The sequence below is a fragment of the Melozone crissalis genome, unplaced genomic scaffold (assembly GCF_028551555.1).
Source record: "Melozone crissalis strain CALT ecotype California unplaced genomic scaffold, PUWL_Pcris_2 ptg000027l_1, whole genome shotgun sequence".
In the NCBI taxonomy this organism is placed as follows: domain Eukaryota; kingdom Metazoa; phylum Chordata; class Aves; order Passeriformes; family Passerellidae; genus Melozone; species Melozone crissalis.
This window is the reverse complement of record NW_026535805.1, coordinates 71,400,214-71,420,603: the sequence shown is the minus strand read 5'-3', so window position 1 is coordinate 71,420,603 and position 20,390 is coordinate 71,400,214. Positions and strand designations below refer to the sequence as shown.

Here is a 20,390-nt window from a genome sequence, read left to right as displayed (position 1 = left end):
AGCATTGCCCACACAGAAAGCACTAACAGGCTCATAAATATTTATATATATATATATATATGTATATATAAAAAAGGCGAGTTTCTTTTGAATGTGTATGATCGATCACTTTTACACTTCTAGGCATTAGATCCCTAATTGGGATGTCCTTGATGGTCCTCCTCCTTTTAACACCAAATTATGCTCCAAACTAATTTGAAAATCAAATGTTTCAGTCTCAGAATTCTCACATCTGCCTTTTTGTTTGGTTTTTTTTTTCCCCCCAAGACTTCATACAAATGGCATATAACAATAAACTGTGGAGTCTGAGTTTTGGAAATTCAAGTACTGAGAAATCAGTATTTGAGAAGTAATAAGTAGTAAATTCTAAGCTCATTTATAGACTGGATGTAACCAAATGGTATGCGACACGTACTGACAATGAAACAGAGTGTGTTAAGGACAGCAATAGTTTTCTAGTGCTGAAAGATATTTTCCACATACTTTCACTAAGTTCTTCAGAATGTTCTAAGTCCTCATTTTTAATTTTCTTTCCCTCTATTGGGGCCTGCAGAGAAGAAAACTGTTGACTGTCCTGAGTTTTGGATGGAGATGCTTGAAATTGCTGCCTGTTAGTTTTTCTGACCACACAAGCCCCACTTGCAGAAAACTTGAATACTGTGTCTTCTGATTCTGCTGCAAGACTTGATAGATCAGGTTTCTGCAAGAAGCAGTGTTTCATGTGATAGTGCTGATGCGCGCTTTGGAGATCATCAAAGTTCTTGTTGCATGCAGCACATCTAACAACATACATCTCTCCCTTAGAGTTTACTGACTTGTGGCTCTTGAGGTGACTGTTCATATCAGCAATATTCTGTGCCGTGGCAGAGCACAGGCAGCAGCGAAACCACAAGTTTCCTTTCTGCAGCATGGCTTTCTGACAACTCTCATGATCGTTCCTCCGGTTTATTTTGGAGATGTAAGTGGTCCGGCAACCGCAGGTTAAGCGCTCTCCTTGTTCCACTGGGAGGAAGTCCTCATCCTTTTTTATTGACAGCTCCATCTGCTCAGGCACAAATGTATAGTCCATGCTATGAAGCGTCTTGTAATGGATTAGAAATTCTTCCTCTGTGTTGAAGAAGAAATTACCACAAAGGCCACAGAAATATTTAATCTGCATCTCCTGATTATGATGCTCTTGGAAGTGCCGCTGCAGAGTTCCTACTTTCCGAAAATGATTTTTACATATGCCACATGAGTACCTGTGAAATGCATGGCTTTCTAAGGACATGCAGTGTTGTTGAACACTCTCTTCAGACTCAAACATCTCCTCACAAATGCGGCACTGCCATTTTCCCACAGCAGGACCACTTTCAGGGGACAGTTCCACAGGGCCAGAAATGCAGTCTTTATCTCCACCTGCAGAAATGCTCACTGCATCAGAAGCAGATGGCATAGGTTCATCTTCTACAGCTTCTTGCTCGTAGTAGTAACTATGCCCACCATGAAATTCAGTTACATGTCTCATAATATCCTCTTCTCTAAGATCTACAGAGCACGCTCTGCACCAGAGAAGAAAATTAGTCAAGTGTGCTCCTCCATGGAATCGACTCATATGCAGGCGGATAATGCTTGAATTTTCAGCCAGTTTTCCACACACAGCACACTTGTGACAAATCCTATTTGCTGATAAAATGTGCTTTTCTACTGACTCTTCTGTAAAAAACTTTTGAAGGCATTCACAAAACCAGGCTTTTACTTTGGAAGCAGTACCTTGACTTTGGTTTGCAACTTTATCTTCACTTTTACCTTCTGAATTACTCCTCCGTTTTGAAGGACTAGATCCTGTTTCACTGGAGGACTCATCTGGACTCAAGTGTCTTTTCAGCAGTGGTCTTGACCGTTCCACAATATGGGCCAAATGAGACTGACTTTTATGTTTTCCATTGACATGGCAGAACATCAAGATTGATTCTTCCAGTGTAGTAAAAACTCTAATGTTATGTTGAGTGGTTTGTTTGTGTTGGGTCATCTGATTCTTATCAGCAAACAGTTCATCACAGTTCTCACAGTGACCTTTCGTTTTAAATATCTCTGCAACTTGGGAGATGCTTTTCTTTGAAAGTGCCATGGGCCCAGAATTATAACAACGTGTTCTAGAACGGATAAAAAACATAAAGAAGGTTATATCACCACCTGAAACATTTGTAAACTTTCAGATGTACTCAATATATTACCAAGTAGCTACAGCAGTAAGTGCATGGAAACAGGGTGCTCTGTGTACTTTAACCTACCTACCAGCCTGCCAACAAAACATGCAATGTATATTTAGTCTCTGAAACTTGAAGAGAATTAGGAGCTAATTTCCAAAGCTAGCATGTAGATTGATGCTTATGTTTTTGACTGTACATTTTCAAAATCAAATGCTGTAAACTTAGAAATAGTGGAACAGCAAAAAGCTTTTGTTGTTCTGTTACAGCAAATACAAAAAGGATCCTGACATTGATCAGCTTTCTGCAGTGGGGTAAAGTTAAGGGGGCAGGCTTTTGATTGTTTATTCAAAAAGTCAACATTCAGATGGTCCTAGCTGCCCTGAAATCCACTAGTTTCATTAAAAGCATGTCTGCATACCTGTCACTGATCTATGGATGTTCACATTATAAAGACAACTGCCTTTCACAAACCTGAAATGAGCTGTTAATTCCATATGTGAGCGCAGTATTTTGAAGCAGGACATACATTTCACTTGGAAGGAGACCTCTTTACACAGGGATATCAAAAGGTTCTTTGCAAAGGATGGAAAAGGTAGTGGATCACCAGACTTCAGTGCATCTGTAAAACAGAATGGTACAAAGTGCAACCACACATTAGAGTTTCCCAATACAATTTCAGCTCTCTGATGACATAATTACTGTTGTTACTTGTCTGTCATAGGGTTCAGAATGCAAGTTAACAAATGTCAGCTGAGCTACAGTAACTGTGCAATGGAAGCTGTAACTAAATCCTGAATTTTTTAACTTCTGTAACTATCTTATACCTGAATCTGTTTGCAGTTTGCTTTTTTGTACTCTGTGACTGATTTTACTTCCCTTTTCCTCCTTCTACAATGCCAGGTCAATATCTCTTTTAGGAAGGTTCTTACCTTCTTCTCCTCTACCTATCACCAGCTATCTACTCTTACTAGATAAAATTTTGTTTTAAGCCATACAGTATTTTTTCTGAAAGAGCACACTATTTATTTAACAAGTTTCCCACATACCCTGACCATCTCTTTCTTTCTTTCTTTCCCATCCTTAATGTTAATTCTTAAATTTTTAGATGCAGGACTTTCTGTTGTTATGAGTATATACTCCACAGGTAACTCCTAGTACCAGCAGAGTAAGAAAATTCTACTGAAAAGATAATGGAAAATGGTTTATGGGTTATATATTGTTCATGTTCTGTACCTCAGCAGGCAAATTTTCTTTGACTTTTCTGTTTTAGTAGATGTGATGATCAGCAGGCAGTAATTTGAGGTTATGCCTTTCAGCTAATTTCACTGGCAGATCTCAGGCCATGCTGATAATTATTAATCATGAAGCCTAACTAATGCAAAGTAAAAAATGGAGCACTCAGTTTTTTGTTCTGAGTTAAGTACTCTCCAACTCTAAAGAAGGAAACACTAACTTGTGCTTTTAATCTTTTCAAAGCAATGGCTCACCAGTAATCTTTTTTAAAACCTATGACCCGAATTCAAAAGCATCTGCAGTCATCACATTCAGAATTAATAACCTATATAAAAATAAAAGTCCATTAGAGTGACAATGCATAAGGGAAAGTATAACCATGCAGCTGACTGTCACTTCACTACAAGAAGGCAGCAGTACTGACTCAGCCTGCAGGAGATTCCTTCAAAGCCTGCCTTTTCTGTACATTTCCTGCAGCCACTCTAGAGGACACCAGAAGTCAAAGATACATCTATGAAGATGAGAAATAACTCTATGAATCCTTTTGGCCATGTAGGCTTGTTCAGACAGTTGCAGCATCTAAAACATGGCCACTTAGCAGTTCAGCTAACAGTGAAGTAAATGCTTTAATGCCTATTGCTTATGTCAAAAATAAAATCAGTACAGCTATGTTGGGCATTAACCCTGTTTGCAATGCCATGATCAGACAGATCTTTCCTCTGGACTTTGTTAAGCATGGTTCAGGATGCTGCCAGCTCACAACATAACCAGTGTTTCAGCCATGTAGTCCGTGCAAGCCATCAGACCAGCAGCAATGTTCCAGCTAATCACTCTAAATTTGCAATTGTATGCAGAAGACATTTTCACAAGTCTTTGCCATCAGGAATGCCAAGGGCACTGACAAGAAAAATAGCCTCCAAGCACACTAGAGTAAGGGGAAGGATCTCAACAGCCACTCTTAACTGGAACTGAAAAGAAATGTACGTGTTCTGCTGAGTCTCTATCAACATGCTAAATGTAAAGTTATTCAGGAAAGTAGTTGCATGGAGTCACTAGAGGATGAGAAGCCAATATGAGAGACTCAACAGCATCTCATTACAGCAAGTGTGACAGAGGATTTCTACAAAAATATGAATTTCAAAGCATCACATTTGAGATCTTAAAAGAAAAATAAGAATTCATTAATAACAAATTTTAAAACCTTAAGCTTTTTTACTCAGCAGAAAAATTTAAGTCAGTTCCTATCTTAAGGATGAATTATCAGAAAAAATTAAAAGCAGTACACTTAGTAGCAACGTACCACTCTGTTCAGGAAGCTGGATGATGTGTATCTGTTGCGACATGTGCTGCCAACACTCATCTCTTTTGGTGAAAAGGAGGAAGCACTTTGGGCATGCAAAGCACTGAATATGCTGTGGAGGAATACCTTTTTTATGCCCATCATTTTCATTTAGCTGGAAGATAAAATTATCTATTTAGGAAAAAAATTAAGTGAAGAAACCAGGCCCAGTTCTCATGTCCTCCCATTCCTCTCTCATTTATGTGGTAATATTTTCACTTTTAGGTTTTCAGCTACCACATCTGTATTTACCTAAAGCCTACTCCTCTGCATTTCAGCTGACAAGACACAAGGAAGTGGCCAAAGTACCACTGTCAAACCGAGCTACATCAACCCCTACTACACTGGCCATTTCTCCATCCCCTTCTTGCACCACTGGGAGCAAGTACCTTCCCAGGGACTATGGGCTCCAGCAATTCTTAGCTATTCCCTTTACCCAGGCTCCCAGAAAAAGCTCCCTCTGTCATTAGAGCAGCTGCTTTACCTCATGTCAGTTCTCCTCTAATCTTGCTAACCTCTAACTCCCCAAAATGCTGCTAAAAGGTCTGTGTCTTCTGTAGAAGTCAACTCCTTCCACCAGCTTTGCGTGCTACATCAACTTCAGAGCTCTGCCTTCAGGGCAAAAATCCTTTAGTTCTGCTTCTGATATTTTTGCTTGCTTTCTACATCACTCCAAGAATCTTCATTATATGCTTAGAGCTCTGATTAGGATTATCTCCCCATTCCTTACATATCAAAGTAATCCCATAGTAATCCCATCTTCTCGCTGTCTGCAGGAGACACTCACTGCCCTTCCCCACCTTGGCTGCTACTCCTGCTCATGTCCCTGAACACAAGAGACACACAACTTTGAAGCAATGGAAAAAGAGCAGGGACACACTACAGTGCAGTCTTTCAGCATGTCAGGTATGACTAATTATCAAATTATTACTACAAGCAAAATTTAGTCAGATTTTCAGAAAGTCTAACACTTCCCCAGATTTAATGCAGCTTCTGGAGACTTGGTATATCTGTTATGAAAACACTCAATTTTGAAAATGCTATCCACTATCCAATTCAATACCAGATTGCTTAAATAAAAACCCCCACCTCCTTTCTGCTGCTTCTCTTTGCTGTCAAGTTATTTCACCCTAACTTCCTGCCTTTACCTTTCATAGTTCTGGAAATGCAGAAAAAGGGAATATGTATCAACAACACCAATAGATGGACAAGAGGTGCAAGACGGAACTATGGTCCTCTTGAAAGCACATCAAAAATACAACCTAATGGTCACATCTAAAAGGAATACTGTCAGGCTACACCAGCTGTTTGAAACACAGCAGAATCAGAGAAAACAATCTTGAAGAGTAAAAGAGAAGAGAGAAAGAGGGTTAAAGAAAAAACAAAACAAAAAAACCACCAAAAATCAATGTATAATTTTAAGTCTTAAACCCTCTACTACATTCAGTCAGGTGAGTTACTTATCCTTATGCTCTTGCCTTAGATAAAAGATGATCACTGTACTGCTGAGAGGTTGCAAATCTTTCACAGCATATCACACAGGCAAAAGCATTATGTGGGGGTCCATGTAATGTGACTGTTGGGTCACAAGGAGAATGATCAAACCTGGAGAAGAAGAAATAATTAGCAAGCTAGTCCCCTATAAATAGTCAAATAGCTTTTCTTCAATGGGAAAAATTCTGTCCTTTGAAGATATCAGACAAAAATTCCCTATCTAACCAACCTAAATTATAAAAAATCCTTATTTCCCCTATCATGACATGCATCCTGCACAGAGATGATTCACCCTGCAGCTTACGTGTTAAAACGGCCACTCAAGAGAAATCATACTGCTTTTAAGGGAACTAACAAAATCCTAATTTCCTACATAGACATTTTAATAATTCATTTATTTTTATCTCCCTGTACTAGCTTTGGTTGGGATGGAGTTCATTTTTTGTAGCAGCTTGCATGGTTGTTGTGTTTTGGATTTAGGAACAACAGTGTTGATAGCACAGAGAAGTTTCAGTTATTGCTGAGCAGTGCTTGCAGAGTGTCAAGGTCTTCTCTGTTTTTCAGACTGTCCCACCAGCAAGATGTTGGGAGACAGAGCTGGGACAGCTGACCTCAAATGGCCAAATGGACATCCCACAGCATAAGACATCATGCTCAGCAATAAAAGTTGTGTAAAGGAGGAGGAAGGAGATAGTTGGGAAGACAAATGCCATCACTCCAAGTAACTATCACATGTGACAGAGCTCTGCCTTTCAATTCCTTGTTTGGCTTTGCATGTGCACACAGTTTGTGCTTTACTTATTAAGCTGTTTTTACATTAGCCCACAGTGCTCTCACCTTTACCCTACACCCCACTAGTGTGAGTGAGTGAGCAGCTGTGTGGGGCTGAGCTGCCTATGGGGGTTAACCCATGACACTGTCCTCAACTTCTCACCATCCTGCCTATGGACACATTCAGTAGTTAAAGGGCAGCATCTGCTGGAATTGAACACTGACACACTGAGTACTGACTAGCAATATCAGCTATGAACACACAGCCTATAGCTTTTGTTCCTCTTTCCCTGCATTAGGGGCTTTTCTCTTTATCTTACCATCTACTTGTGTAAGTGAGCCTTTTGGTTTATTTCCAGTTTGGATGAAGATGAAACTAAACTGGAGTACAGAAATCTGACTTCTCAAAAAACTCAGATACTAAAAAATGCTAAACAAGAGGAAGCCATAAATTCTGAATTAAAAAAAACAAACCACACACACCAAGTAAAAAACTAAACCAAATCATCAAAAAAAAACCTCCATGAAGCTCACCTACATAAATGGTAACATATTAATTGGCTCTCAAAATGGAGTTTAAAGCAGACTTGATGCTGATGTCCTAAGTTAGAGCACATTCTTTCATTATTACTCCTTGCACTGAATTCTTGCAATTTATTTCCTTACCTCTGAAGGTGACCCAGAAGAAGATGTACATTATCAAACTGTCTGTTGCAATGCATCACAGGACAACATTTGGGTCTGCTGTTGACTTGAGTCTGACCTGTCCTCCTAAAATTACCCCTTCTTCCACCATTAACAGAGCCTGGTTTCAGACCTGTGTTCCAAAACAAAGTACTTAACCAGAAGCTGAATTACAGAGGCATAAGAAAACAACACACAAGCTCTAAAACATTCCAGAATCAAATCTCTCCTTCAATCCTACTACAGTAAGTCTGCTCTTTCACTGTCTCTTCAATTCCCAGTAGTACAACTTGTTTAAAAAGTTTGACACCCTTCCTCCAGGTCCTCCAGGCAGTATTTTAAATTTATTAAACATTGTGAAGTTACACGTACACTTTCCTAAGCAGCAGCTCAACAGTAGTATTATTTTCTTCCTGGCAACTTGGCTTATAAAAAATAACTAACATTGCCTTATTGGTTTTTACAAAATTTAAGATATGAAGTCTACACAGCAAAGCATTACAAGAATAGCTTTCATGGAAGTAAATGTTTAGAAGTTTTTAAATTGTATGCTCCAGCAAAATTAATATTGTAGGATTTGGTTATCCACAAGGCACCTGCAGCTCAGCACAATTTTCACATGTTCTGCTCTGTAATGCAGGACTTAGAAACCATCACTCAAACTTAGTTTTCTATTCTTACCTGGCATTTTTAACCACTGGTCTACACATAACCTTGCAGCTTCTGTATCACTGTGTTCCCGAATAAATTCTAGTTCTTGCAACCCATGGGCATATTGGGAATCAACTTTCTCCTAAGGGAAAAAACATACCAGAAAATGCTGTGATCAAATTGAAAGAATAAAAGAAAAAACATTAAGTATGTATTGCAAAACTTACATATGGGTTCCTAAAAAACACACCCACAAAAGCCTAAGTGAGGGGAAAAAAAAATCTTACAACTAGACTGACTTTTACTTAATACAATAAAAATGGAGTGTAATAGAAAAAAAAAAGAAAAAAGTGTTTTCACTTTGAAGACTAAATTTGATTCTGCAGCTTGCACTACCTGATGAAGAGTGAAGAGCCAAGCAGGAAGAAAATATTTGTATTTAACAAAAGGATCTTTTAGCCTTCATTCTCAAGCTGCTTTAAAAGCTACACAGTTACCTCTGACTCCACTTTACAGTTGAAGAACTGTATGTGGAGGCACAAACAGATTGCCAAATGAAAGTGGAAGAGACATAAGGGGGATGTAGGCCTCCAGACTTCAAGGCTACCTTGGACTATATCTAATTTAGCCTTTTACTCCATTGTACTGCAGTTGCATAGTTTACTATAGACTGCAACAAGCTGTATGCATAGTAGAATTGTATGATTTTAAAAGCCTTTAACAGTGTTGAGAAAATTAGGTTGGGAAGTTGGCACATTTTCCCGACTCTGGATTTATATTTGCCACTGTTCAATTCCATCAAGTTGTTGTAATCACATTCCTTCAGGATGTCCAGCTCCCACTGACAGCACTCCTACCATTAAACCCACTGACTGGATCTCCCAGTTTGTAACAAAAGTAAAAAGTATATTCTTTTCAAGTGGCTGCAAAGTGCAACTAACAGGACTCAACTTTAAAATCATGCCTTAAACATTGAAAATTTTTTCCCACTACGAAATACTACCTGATACAGATTTAATGCAGCAAACAGCTTCCCAAAAATCTCAGACAAAAGCAGATAAATAGCAAGGCTTGCTGCATGGTGGTTTTTGATAACTGTTATTTTTCAATTAATTGAAATATTAGAATATCAGAATAATGGATACTAAGGTTCCACTGCTATATCTACAAACAAGAGAAGAAGTTTTTGTCAGTGGTTTTCTTTCATTTAATTTTCCCCCTTAGGAAGTGCAATAAGACTAGAAAATTGATCAGTTAAAAGCCACTGAAAAGACAAAGTCCATGTAGTGCTTCACATGATGCCCCAGAAGCAGAAGTCTAGTTGCTAATTCCAGGTATGCCTCACCAATTTTTTTATTTACTTAGTAGTGAAAACAAAGATACTTGTGACTACAAGGCCTTTATTATGCATTTCTTCCAGAATAAAATACATCCAATACCTTAAAGGCTTTGTTTTTCTCTTCTTTTTGCTGTTTCTCTACTTCAACATGGCGTGCCAGGCGATCCAGGGTCGATGCAACTCGTTCCTTCTGGTAGTCAATGTGATCCTTACGCTTGGAATTGCTCTGCCAATGGAAGGTTCAGCCCTTCTGTGGTGATTGTTATGTAACAGACACTAATACAGTGAATAGTGATGCCCAAGCATCACCACATAATTCAGTAAAGATACTCTTAGCCAATGTTCCATGAGCTACCTTGTAGCTTTCTCTTCCTTTTTACCAGCATCTGTAGCTTCTGTTAAAAAACAAACAAAACCAACCCTCCCCCTCCACATATTCAAGGCAATTCAACATCAACACTAGGCTCACCCTGCAGCAGAGGAACATGCATGATTGTGCTGAGTGCCCTAGAAGTCTCCAACAAATTAAAAGTTAAGTTCTTCTATGTAAACAAAATCCCTCCTGACTTCAAAGCCAACATGCAGCGCATCCAAAAAATCTGAAAACTGCTATTGTTCTTTCCCTAACGCTGCCCACTATCTTCAAAAAGGCAGATCATGAGCTTTTTCTAGTCTAGGGATAGGCCATCTACTTCAGTTTCCTCTTCTTACAGTCAGGTCCAGTAATGATCCCTGTAATGACAGCCTGTGCATGTACAGAAGATCACCTTTCCTTAAGAATCAGGTTTATTACAAACATCCTCTGCTGCAATACAGGAAAACAAAAGTCAAAAGACAGTCACTGCTGCCAAAGCCAACTCTAGTAGGGTCTATCAATGTCCCTTTCAAAGGCCTTGCAGAGGAGGCAAAATAAGTTTGGGGGGATAGACAAACTGATGAGCCTGCTTCTGACTTGTACATTCTTAGAATGGATTATGAAGGATTAGGCTGAGCTAAACCCAGACTGTCACTGTAATAAGGTCATTCAACCATACATTGTTCCTAAAAAGTTATTTTAGAAAGATAAGGCCTTGTAGTAGACCAGGTATGCTTTCAGGATAGAAACTGGGCACCCTAACTTCTGAGGTTGCATGTAAAGTGACATTTATTTACAAACATTTTTTCAGATGACTGAAAGACAAATTAAAGTATCAAGTCATTTCAAGGTGGAAAAAATGACTCTGGAAAAAGTGAGTGCTGTTATTCTTGCTTTTCACTCAACAGCAAGTAGAAAAATCAAAATATTTCAATACTTGTTATTTAGCACTTGTTAAAAACACATCTAACAAGGCTTTTGTGAAGAGTAACTGATGGGAAAAAATACAGAAGACCAATTATTTTATTAAACCAAGACGTCTCAAAATACATTACAACACACTCACATGAAAATAAGAACTGCTGCTAGGTTCTTCATCCTCACTGCTGATGAGATCAATGCATTCAAGGACAGGCCTTAAAGGTCCTTCCTGGAAAAAAAGTGTTAAAAAACCTCACACAAAAGCATTAAATTGTCTTCCTCAGAGATAAAATGTACCATCTCTGCCATATACTGGCAGTTGCTTCAAGATATTAACAATCAACTATGTAGGGCAGGCTAAGAAGACCTACTGCCTCACAATGAGTGGCAGAGAGAAAAGCAGCATGGAATCCTCTCTGCTGCTCCTAATGCAGCTCATTCTTTACATTCTTCCACCTTTCAAGGCAGTAAAGCTGCTCAGCTGGCCAGGCATGAACAGTCCTCTGTCTCACTGGGGAGAGGAGGGATGAAATCTTGGACAGATGACAAAAGCTTCTATGAATCAAGCTGCCAGCCTCCAATTACCCACAAAGAGGAACTCTTTATGATTAAACAAAGATAACATGGTTTTCTAAATGAAATACAAAAAAAAAAATCCACTGCAGATTTGCTTCTGTAGAAACTGAAAGGTTCTACAATGCTTCTAAAAAATTAAACCTTTATTAAACAGGTGTTAGCAAGTAAGAGTTCAAAGACACACTCTGACCATCTGACTGTTTAATCAGCTCAATAATGTGTTTTGAAATGTTCAGCTCTGATCCTAACAGCTCCTTTAACAACAGACATTTTTTAAAATTTGTGTTTACTTACTCTCAGGGCTCAACAACTAATAAAAACTTACAAAACTGACAGCTGAAATGCAGAGTAACTTGCTTCCAACCCTAGAAGTTCAAGTGATCAAAACAATAAATTTAACACAAGTAATATTACACTTGTTTATACATTACAAGTATCTGTATTGTAACATATAAATTATTACATATTTCTGTATAATAATATAGAAATATTTCTATATTTATTTTATAAATAAATATATAATATAAATATATAAAAAGCCAGAGAGAAATCCTTCATTCTGAATATCTAATACTTAACATCACAGAGGTAAAGGAAGAAAAATCCTTAATTGGTAACTACCATGTTTTAGTGCATTACTTGACTTGGTATATTAACAAACTCTCCTCTAAGTCCAATGCCTTTGGTGCCAACTGGGGCAACTTGAATTATCTATTTCTTCACAGGGCATTAAAACTGTGAATTTCTTCACTCTTGCCTTATCTTTCCCAAGTAAGCAAAATGGGGGAAAGACCATGTAGAGAACACAGGAATAACAGCTTGCACTGTAGATTAAATCACATTTCTCTGGTGGTATGTTAAGCTTAAAATGCAATGATTTAAAATGGACAAAGTATGTTTTAATGAAGAATTAAAAGGTGGGAAATTATGGAAGAATAATTTTAAGTTTCTTGAATGAGGGTGAATCGGACTATAAAAGCTGAAAATCTCTGGCAGCAGCAGATTGACAAAAAGTCCTTATTTGATGGAGCAAAAGCATAGTCCTACAGTATGAATTCAAACACTCTAGTACAAGTAAATGAAGTAGAAAAAAACCAACCTAAAACCACAAAGAAAAACTGATCAAAGAAACAAAAAAACCCACACCAAAGCCACATCTGACCATCAAGAAGGAAAAAAAAAAAAAGAGAGAAAAAGGAAGAAAAACACAGATCACATAACATGGCTTACAGCTACTTGTTTTCCATTAAAATGAGCACAGGTTGGGGTGCCCCAGTAGCTTCTCTAATTCAATGTATACAGGACCATCTTGTGCACTGGATCTTAAAGACATGCAGATAATTAGGAGGCATCCATCTATAACATTTATGAAGAGTGTAAGTTTCCTGTCATACACATTATTATATGGACATGATGATCTAAAGCTTGCCAAGCAGTCTAGAAATCCTTTTGCTAAGTCCAAAGTCACCTTCACTCAGAGGAGCAAATGAGACCTGAAGCCAGGGTCACACACCTTTCCCCTGATATTCATCAATTACAACAGTAAGCTACTCACCCCAGGATATAAATCCTGCAGAAAAACTGAACAGAGTCATCTTCCTATATATAGCAGCCTCTCTTGGAAGCAATAGTCCCTGGGACCACAAAAGATCCCAATTATCCACAGGCAAAGCCAAAGAAGAAAAAAAGGTAGCTAGAAGTGTTGATTTTAGTTCCTTTGTTTCAGTTCTCTTTCAGTTACTGTTCTTGGTGCTCCAGCAGCCCTTCAATCCTGACACTTTGCAAGCTATACAAGCTATCCTTGTTCACTGCCCAGCTTGAAGGAAATGAAGCCTTTTTCAGTCACCATCACAGAATCATAGAATGGTTTGGGTTGGAAAAAATCATCTTGTCCCAACCCCCTGTCATGGGCAGGGACATCTTCCACCAGACCAGGCTGCTCAAAGCTCCCTCCAGCCTGACCTTGAACACTCCCAGGAATGGGGGGCATCCACAACTTATCTGGGCAACCTGTTCCAGTGCCACACCACCCTTATAGGAAGGAATTTCTTCTTAATATCTACTCTAAACATACTCTCAGTCTGAAGCCATTCCTCCTTGTCCTCTCACTAGATGCTCTTGTTAAAAGCCCCTCTCCATCTTTTCTGTAGGTTCCCTCCAGGTGCTGGAAGGCTGCAATTAGGTCACCTGGAAGCCTTCTCTTTTCCAGGCTGAACAATCCCAATTCTCTTAGTCCTTCCTCACAGGAGAGGTGCTCCATCCCTCCATCATCCTGGTGTCCTTCTGGGCTCACTCCAACAGCTCCCTGTGCTTCCTGTGCTGAGACCCCAGAGCTGATGCAGCACTGCAGGTGGGGTCTCACCAGAGCAGAGCAGCGCAGCAGGATCCCCTCTGTCACCCTGCTGGCCACGCTGCTTTGGTGCAGCCCAGAACACCACACAGCAACTTCTGGGCTGCAAGCACACACAGCTCATCCACCAACAGCCCAAGTCCTTCTCTGCAGATGCACATGGATACTTGGGCGTACATAATGAACTTTGAACTCAATCAGTTTTGCCCAAATCAACCAAAATATTAAGATGTCTCAGAGATAACCAACTACTTATAATTTTTGCAAAAAACCACCTATCCCTCCATACTAGAGCACCTAAATACCCCTGCAGAAAAAGTCAGTATGTTGAACTTCAGCTTTATTCAAACACCATACAACACGGGGAGGGATCTAGTAATTATTCAGCATATTGTTCAAAAATGAGACAAATCTACAAAAAAACAGCCACTAAAAATACTAGCATCATTGAATCACTTGACCTTAGTAACATCACTTGTTCCTTCAAGAAAAACATCTTTAGATATGTAGACGTGCTCCCTAGGGACATGGTTGAGTGCTGGGTTAATGCTGGACTCAATGATCTTAATGGTCTTTTCCAACCTAATTCTATGATTCTATGTAATCATTCAATCCTATGATTCTATGTAATCCTGCCATCCAGCACCACTTCACTGATGACAGACTGAGGCCAGAACACAGGCAGCATGAAAAACATTCTGCTTCTCTTGGATATCCAGCAGATACAAGTGTCTTAAAGTTATGTTCACATAAAGCACGTCAGCATTAGACTAGGTGTTGTTCAGTAAAGAGCACCTGACAATTTGAGAGGATTGTTTAAGGCCTCTAGCCCATTATTTCCTTCCTCTTCTAAACTGAGTACAGTGATTTCAAAGAATGAGCAGTGATTTATTCCTTTAACTTTAGGGGGACTATTCAAAAAGCAAAATGCTATGCAATACAATTACCAGGAAAGTTATCTACAGTCCCCTCTCACATACCTCACTGTAATACCTCCCTCACCTGCTCAGATACTCAAGACTGCATTTCCTCCCCAGGACCAACTGACATCATCTTACACCCTTCCAAGAAAGTGCACATAAACCTTTAAGATCGAGTTGTTATCTGCCACAAACATTCACAAATGAAATTATCTTTATGTTCAAGAGTAATGCTTTACATTGAAATATAATCATCAGTCATTGAAGACCCCTCTCCTGTCTACTGGACTACTAAAAGTGTATTTTTTACAACAAGCAGTGTATTTGCCATGCAAGCTCTACTTACTCCAATGAACTCAATCTCATCTTCACTTCCAGAAGCTGGTGATTTACTCTTGTGAAGGCTGTTAGAGTTATGAGACTCCATTATCTAAACATAAACAAATCATACTATATAATTTCACTTTTAAAGTTTTGTTTAACTATACAACATTTTCCATTTTATACCTTCTTTACAGTCTATCTGTATTCAACAAGTCTCTATCGTTCACTCCCAATTACCAGTGACACCACAATGGGTGATAAACGACTCTGACTCGAGTCACGCTACTGTATTTTTTCAGATATGTAAAACGCAGTTTTATCTACAAAGCATGCCAATACCTACACTCCTCCAGCAGCCGTAGCTGCAGTGTAGCACCCCAAGGACATGCTTGAGCCTGAAACCCCAGCAGGAGCCGAGACCCGAGCTCCAGCCTAGCGGCGCTCAGCCACCGACGAGCCGAGGCCGGCCCGCAACAGCGGCGGGCGAGCTCGGGCGTTTTTAGCACCTGCGGCTGCTTTGGGCCGCTCCAGGACCGCGGCAGAGGGCTGAGCTTCCCGCTCCAAAACAAGGCGGGGGCTGCGCTGCTGACTCACGTTCCCGCAGCGCACGGCCCCGCGGCTCACGGCTCTGCGGGCTCCGCACACCGCGCTGCGGCTGCCTGGGCCTCGACCGCGACCTCTGCGCTGCAACCGCCGGCCCCGTGGCCCGCGCAGCGCCCCGGCCCCGCGGCCCGCGCAGCGCCCCGGCCCCGCTCACCCGCCGCCGGGCCCCGCGGGCAGCAACGCCCCGGTCCGCCGTGTCCCCGCTTCCTCTGCGGCCCGGGGGCGGGGCGAGGGCGCGGCAGGGCTCGCCGGGATCGGGAGGTGCCGCCGCCGCCGCGCCCCGCGCTCCCCATGGCAGGTGCCGGCGCTACCGAGGCAGCACCATGGCGCGGGCCCCCCGGCCGGCGCTCCGGGCTCTTTCCTTCTTTTGGGCTCTCTCCTTCTTCCGGCCTCCCCTCGTCCGCCTTCAGACGGGCAGCATCGAGATCCGGCTCGGAGGGGGAAAACCCGCGCTCCGCTTCCGGGGGAGGAGGAGGAGAGAGGGAGGAGGAAGGGCAGCTATTGGGGCTGGCAGCCGGGGGGCGGGAAGGCGCCAAAATCGCCTCTGCGGGCCCGGCCGCTGTCCCGCTGCCGCTGTCCCAGCCGTGCTGGGCCTCCCCTCACACGGCGCTCGATCCACCCCAGGCATCTGGAAAGGTCCTTTCTGAAGATGTTGAGGGAGGCGCTGCCAAGGGCAATGGTGAAGTCCAGCTACACAGTGGTCGTTTCTCCACTCGTCTGCCAGGGCAATCAGTATCACTGAAGTTTGTCAATCTGGTCAAGCCTGGTTTTCCCTTGGTACAGCCATACCGACAACTCAATGATTTTCTTGTCGCTGAGAGGCCTGGAAATGGTTATTGGGATGTGTTGCATCATTACTTTCCCAGGGATCAGGATGGGGCTGACTGGCCTGTGGGTCTCCCTGCCTTCCTCCTTCCTGCCCTGGTTGAAGATGGAGGTGGCATTTGCTTTCCTCCAGCCTGAGGCACCAGTCCCAGACACCATGATCCATGAATGATAATTGAGAGTGATCTCACCATGACATCTGTCAGCACCTCAGTATGTGTTGGTGCATCCTGTCAGGGCCCATAGATGTAGCATGCATATGCCAAGCCTGCTAATGTGTGTATTCCCTGGCTTGATCCTCTCCCACCAAGGTACATCTTCCTAAAGGTCCAGCCTTTCCCCCTGAGTTTTGGAGCCTGAATTCATGAAGGCTTGTCTTGCTAGTGAAGACTGAGGCATGTTCTGTATTGCTGTATCATCTGTCTCATTTTGCAATGGGCCTATATTTTTATTAGTCTTCCTTTTGTCACCTATGTACAAAGTAGAAGCCATACTTGTTGTCTTTGACATCCCTAGCTAGATCCAATTCCAGTCATGCTTTATCTTTCCTAACTTCATCGCTGTATGCTTGAGCAACGTTTCTCTATTTCTCTGAGGTAAGCCATGCTTTGTATACTTCCTGTTTGTGTTAGAGTTTAACCAGGAATTCCTTGTTCATCTACACCAGGCCTCATGGCATATTAGCCTAACTTCCTGTTCACAGGGATGAACTATTCCTGAGCTTGGAAGAAATTATCCTTACATATTATGCAGCTTTCTTGGGCCCCTGCTGCCTCCAGGGCTATATCCCATGGGACTCTTCCAGGCAGATCTTTGAAGACACCAAAATTCACTCTCCAGAGTGGTGAGCCTGCTTTTTATTCTTCACACTCCCCTCAGGATCTGGAGCTTCACCATCTCATGCTCACTGTGGTCAAGGTTGCCTTGAGCTTTGTATTTCCCACAATCCCTTCATGAGTATAGGTCCAACAAAGCATTGCTCATTATTGGTCCTTGTTGACTCCTTTATGACTTGAAAGAAGTTACCAGAAACCTCCTGGATTGCCTATATCTTGCTGTACTGTCTCTCCAGCAAATATCTGAATGGTTGGACTCCCACAATAGGACCAGGGAGTCCCACAATAGGACCAGCAAACATAAGGCTGATCATCCATCTAGAAAAGGACTGGGAGATAACTCTATTATGGTGTCTTATAGACATTTCTTTGCTTACATTCAAGAGCTGAAGGTGACCTCTCCTAAGCTCCATCTTCTTGATTTTGTGTTCTGTTCCTGCTATATCACCTTATGCTCTTTGCTCTTTTCTCTGTCTCCACAAGGCTGCTGGTTACTCTCTCACTTAGTTTAAATCTCTGCTTATGTGGTCATGATCCTACTGGTAAAAATAGCTTTGCCCTGCTTAGTGAGGTGGATCTCATCTCTGTCAAGCAGAATGTGATTTGTAAGTAGGGTCTCATGGTCATACAACTCAAATCCTTGTCACCAACAGAGGTTCTGCCAACAAGTATTGACTTGTCCTGTCAGTGCCCCCTTGCTGCCAGGATTGGGAAAACTTCACTCAGTCCCCCACGCTCTTTATCTGTATCTATATTCTTGCTATTTATCTGCTACTGCTCTCCTGCTTCTTCATACTTTGCCACCCAAAGTAAAAGTCAGTATGAATCATCTTTACTCAATGCCTTGGGTTCGAGTAAGCTGAACAGTGCAAATGTCATCTGTGAGTTTTGTGTCAGTATAAAAGAGCTGCTTGCACACACTTCACTGGTGAGTGCTTATCAAATCCTGTAAACACAGGAGAGAAAGAATTCAAGGCACCCAAAAATGCATGTTAAATTCTGGTGTAATGCAAGAGAATAAACAACTACCAGCAATATCATGTCACATACTGTAAGGATTAATTGGTGCACTTATTTTTCTTGGAAACACAGAGTTACTTCTGTTAGTTTCAAGCCTCTTTCCATATGAATGTAAAAACAGCTTTTGGTAGAAGATAGACATACTGAGGTGCTAGTTGTATCTACTAGTTATGCACTCATTAACAGCTGTATGACTTAATCACTCTTGTTGGAGTGTATAAAAAACACTCATTTGTCTACTTTTATTTCATTATTAGAATAATGGAAACCTGACTGCCTCTTGGAAAGTCATTGTTGCTGCCTAAAGTTTAATATTTTGCATTTGTCACTTGAATTTGCTAACAGAACATTGATAGCAGTCATTCTGTTTGTAGCTTGCATTTGCACTTGATAACTTTTGATTCTTGAGAACAGATTATATGAGGATCTGTAGTAAAGAGTTACTAGGGCAGCATGGTGAAATTATATTTCCAAACTCTGACACCCTATGCAAATGATGCTCATTTAAATATTTCAGTAGTCATTCACGTAAATGTAAATTCAGAATTTTTCAGTAGTCATTAATGAAAATGTAAAACTCTAGCAATGACCAGTCCAAATTTCCTCAATGTATGTAAACAATACAGTTAAGGGAAAGAAATAGTAAGGGAGTTGCCATGCAATAATTTCCAATATGCTAAAAAAACTCTGAATTCCAAAATTTGTGTATTTCATGTAGTTCCTGTGAAAGAACAGTTGTCAGGCTTTGGGCCAGCTTAGGAATGTTCTCATGCAGAACTTCTTGGGGAGGGTAGGGGAGGTGAGGAAAGGAGAAGTAGGGGTTTTTCTGAGATCTTCATAAGATCTCCAAGTCCAAAGCTCAAATGAAGTCTAGATATCACATAAGATGTGGAAGCTGTTGTAGAGCAGATGATCTTTATAAACTCAGTAATGCTTTCCAACAACTAATTCCACATATTCACTATAAGTCCTTACTTATAGAGTAGGTTTAGATGACATATTATTAGGAAGAAATCCCTTGCTTTGAGGGTGGTAATGCCCAGGAACAGGTTGCCCAGAAAAATTGTGGATGTCCTGTCCATGGAGTGTTCAAAGCCAGGTTGGATGGGGCTTTGAGCAGCCTGGTGTAGTGGAATGTAGGGGGATAGAACACAAGTAAATGAAGGTGGTATAGAATGTAATCTTACCCCCTAAAGAGTTGCAGCTGAACCAATTATTAAGGATTAGGAGCCGGCCTGATGTTAACAGGCCACAGTTGTAGCCAGTAAGAAGAGTGTTATAAAAGAGTGGAGTGGTTGGTTGAGGGGATCTGGAGTCAGTTGGCTGCTGTGAGGACAAGGAAGAGTCAGTGCCTGGAGGAGCTGCCTGCAAGAAACATCAGGGAGGTACAAAACTCTAGTAATGTGGAGCCCTTGCAATGTAATGATATTAGAACTCTTAATGATATTAGAACACTCTTAGACAACAGTGGAAGGTGTCTCTGCCCATGATAGGGGAGCTGGAACTAAATTATTTTTAAGGTCCTTTTCAAGTTGAACAATTTTATGATTCTAATTCAAATGTATTTCAATATTTTTGCTTCTTTCCTTGCTCCCTTAAGTGAAACCTGATTGCCTTTATAACTGTTGATTTCCCTTTTGTACCAACATGGCATACTGCTACTTACTCTTGATCTAGAAAATTTAGATATGTAGTGGTTTGGGTTTTTTTACTTTTATCTATATGTCCTCCTAATAACAGGGGACATAAACTCAACATGCATTAAACTCCCTGATTAATTCAACAGTGTACTTTTCAGTAAGGTTTTTATCCATTTCTTCACATATCTCAATATTCTTCCTACCTTAGAAAACAAGTGCTCTTCTGAGCGCTTAATGATAAACAGCTACCAAATTTTTACCACTCTAACCTTCAAATTCAATCTAATGGGCAGAAATAGAAAGAAATAGTTCAAATT

At 40.9% G+C, this 20,390-nt stretch overlaps 1 protein-coding gene across 1 annotated transcript in view; it reads right to left on the bottom strand.

The window, feature by feature from the left end:
• Window positions 1-15,964, bottom strand: part of ZNF451 (zinc finger protein 451) — a 32,305-nt gene extending 16,341 nt beyond the window's left edge. Inside the window, exons 1-10 of the mRNA XM_054279951.1 lie at window positions 15,907-15,964; window positions 15,172-15,255; window positions 11,125-11,208; window positions 9,804-9,929; window positions 8,395-8,506; window positions 7,696-7,846; window positions 6,243-6,369; window positions 4,726-4,879; window positions 2,664-2,811; window positions 484-2,135 (exon numbers count right to left, since the gene is read on the bottom strand). Coding sequence (XP_054135926.1) covers window positions 484-2,135; window positions 2,664-2,811; window positions 4,726-4,879; window positions 6,243-6,369; window positions 7,696-7,846; window positions 8,395-8,506; window positions 9,804-9,929; window positions 11,125-11,208; window positions 15,172-15,252 — 2,635 coding nt within the window. The 5' untranslated portion in view covers window positions 15,253-15,255; window positions 15,907-15,964. The remainder of the gene's footprint in view (window positions 1-483; window positions 2,136-2,663; window positions 2,812-4,725; window positions 4,880-6,242; window positions 6,370-7,695; window positions 7,847-8,394; window positions 8,507-9,803; window positions 9,930-11,124; window positions 11,209-15,171; window positions 15,256-15,906) is intronic.
• Between the last annotated feature and the right edge of the window lie 4,426 nt (window positions 15,965-20,390).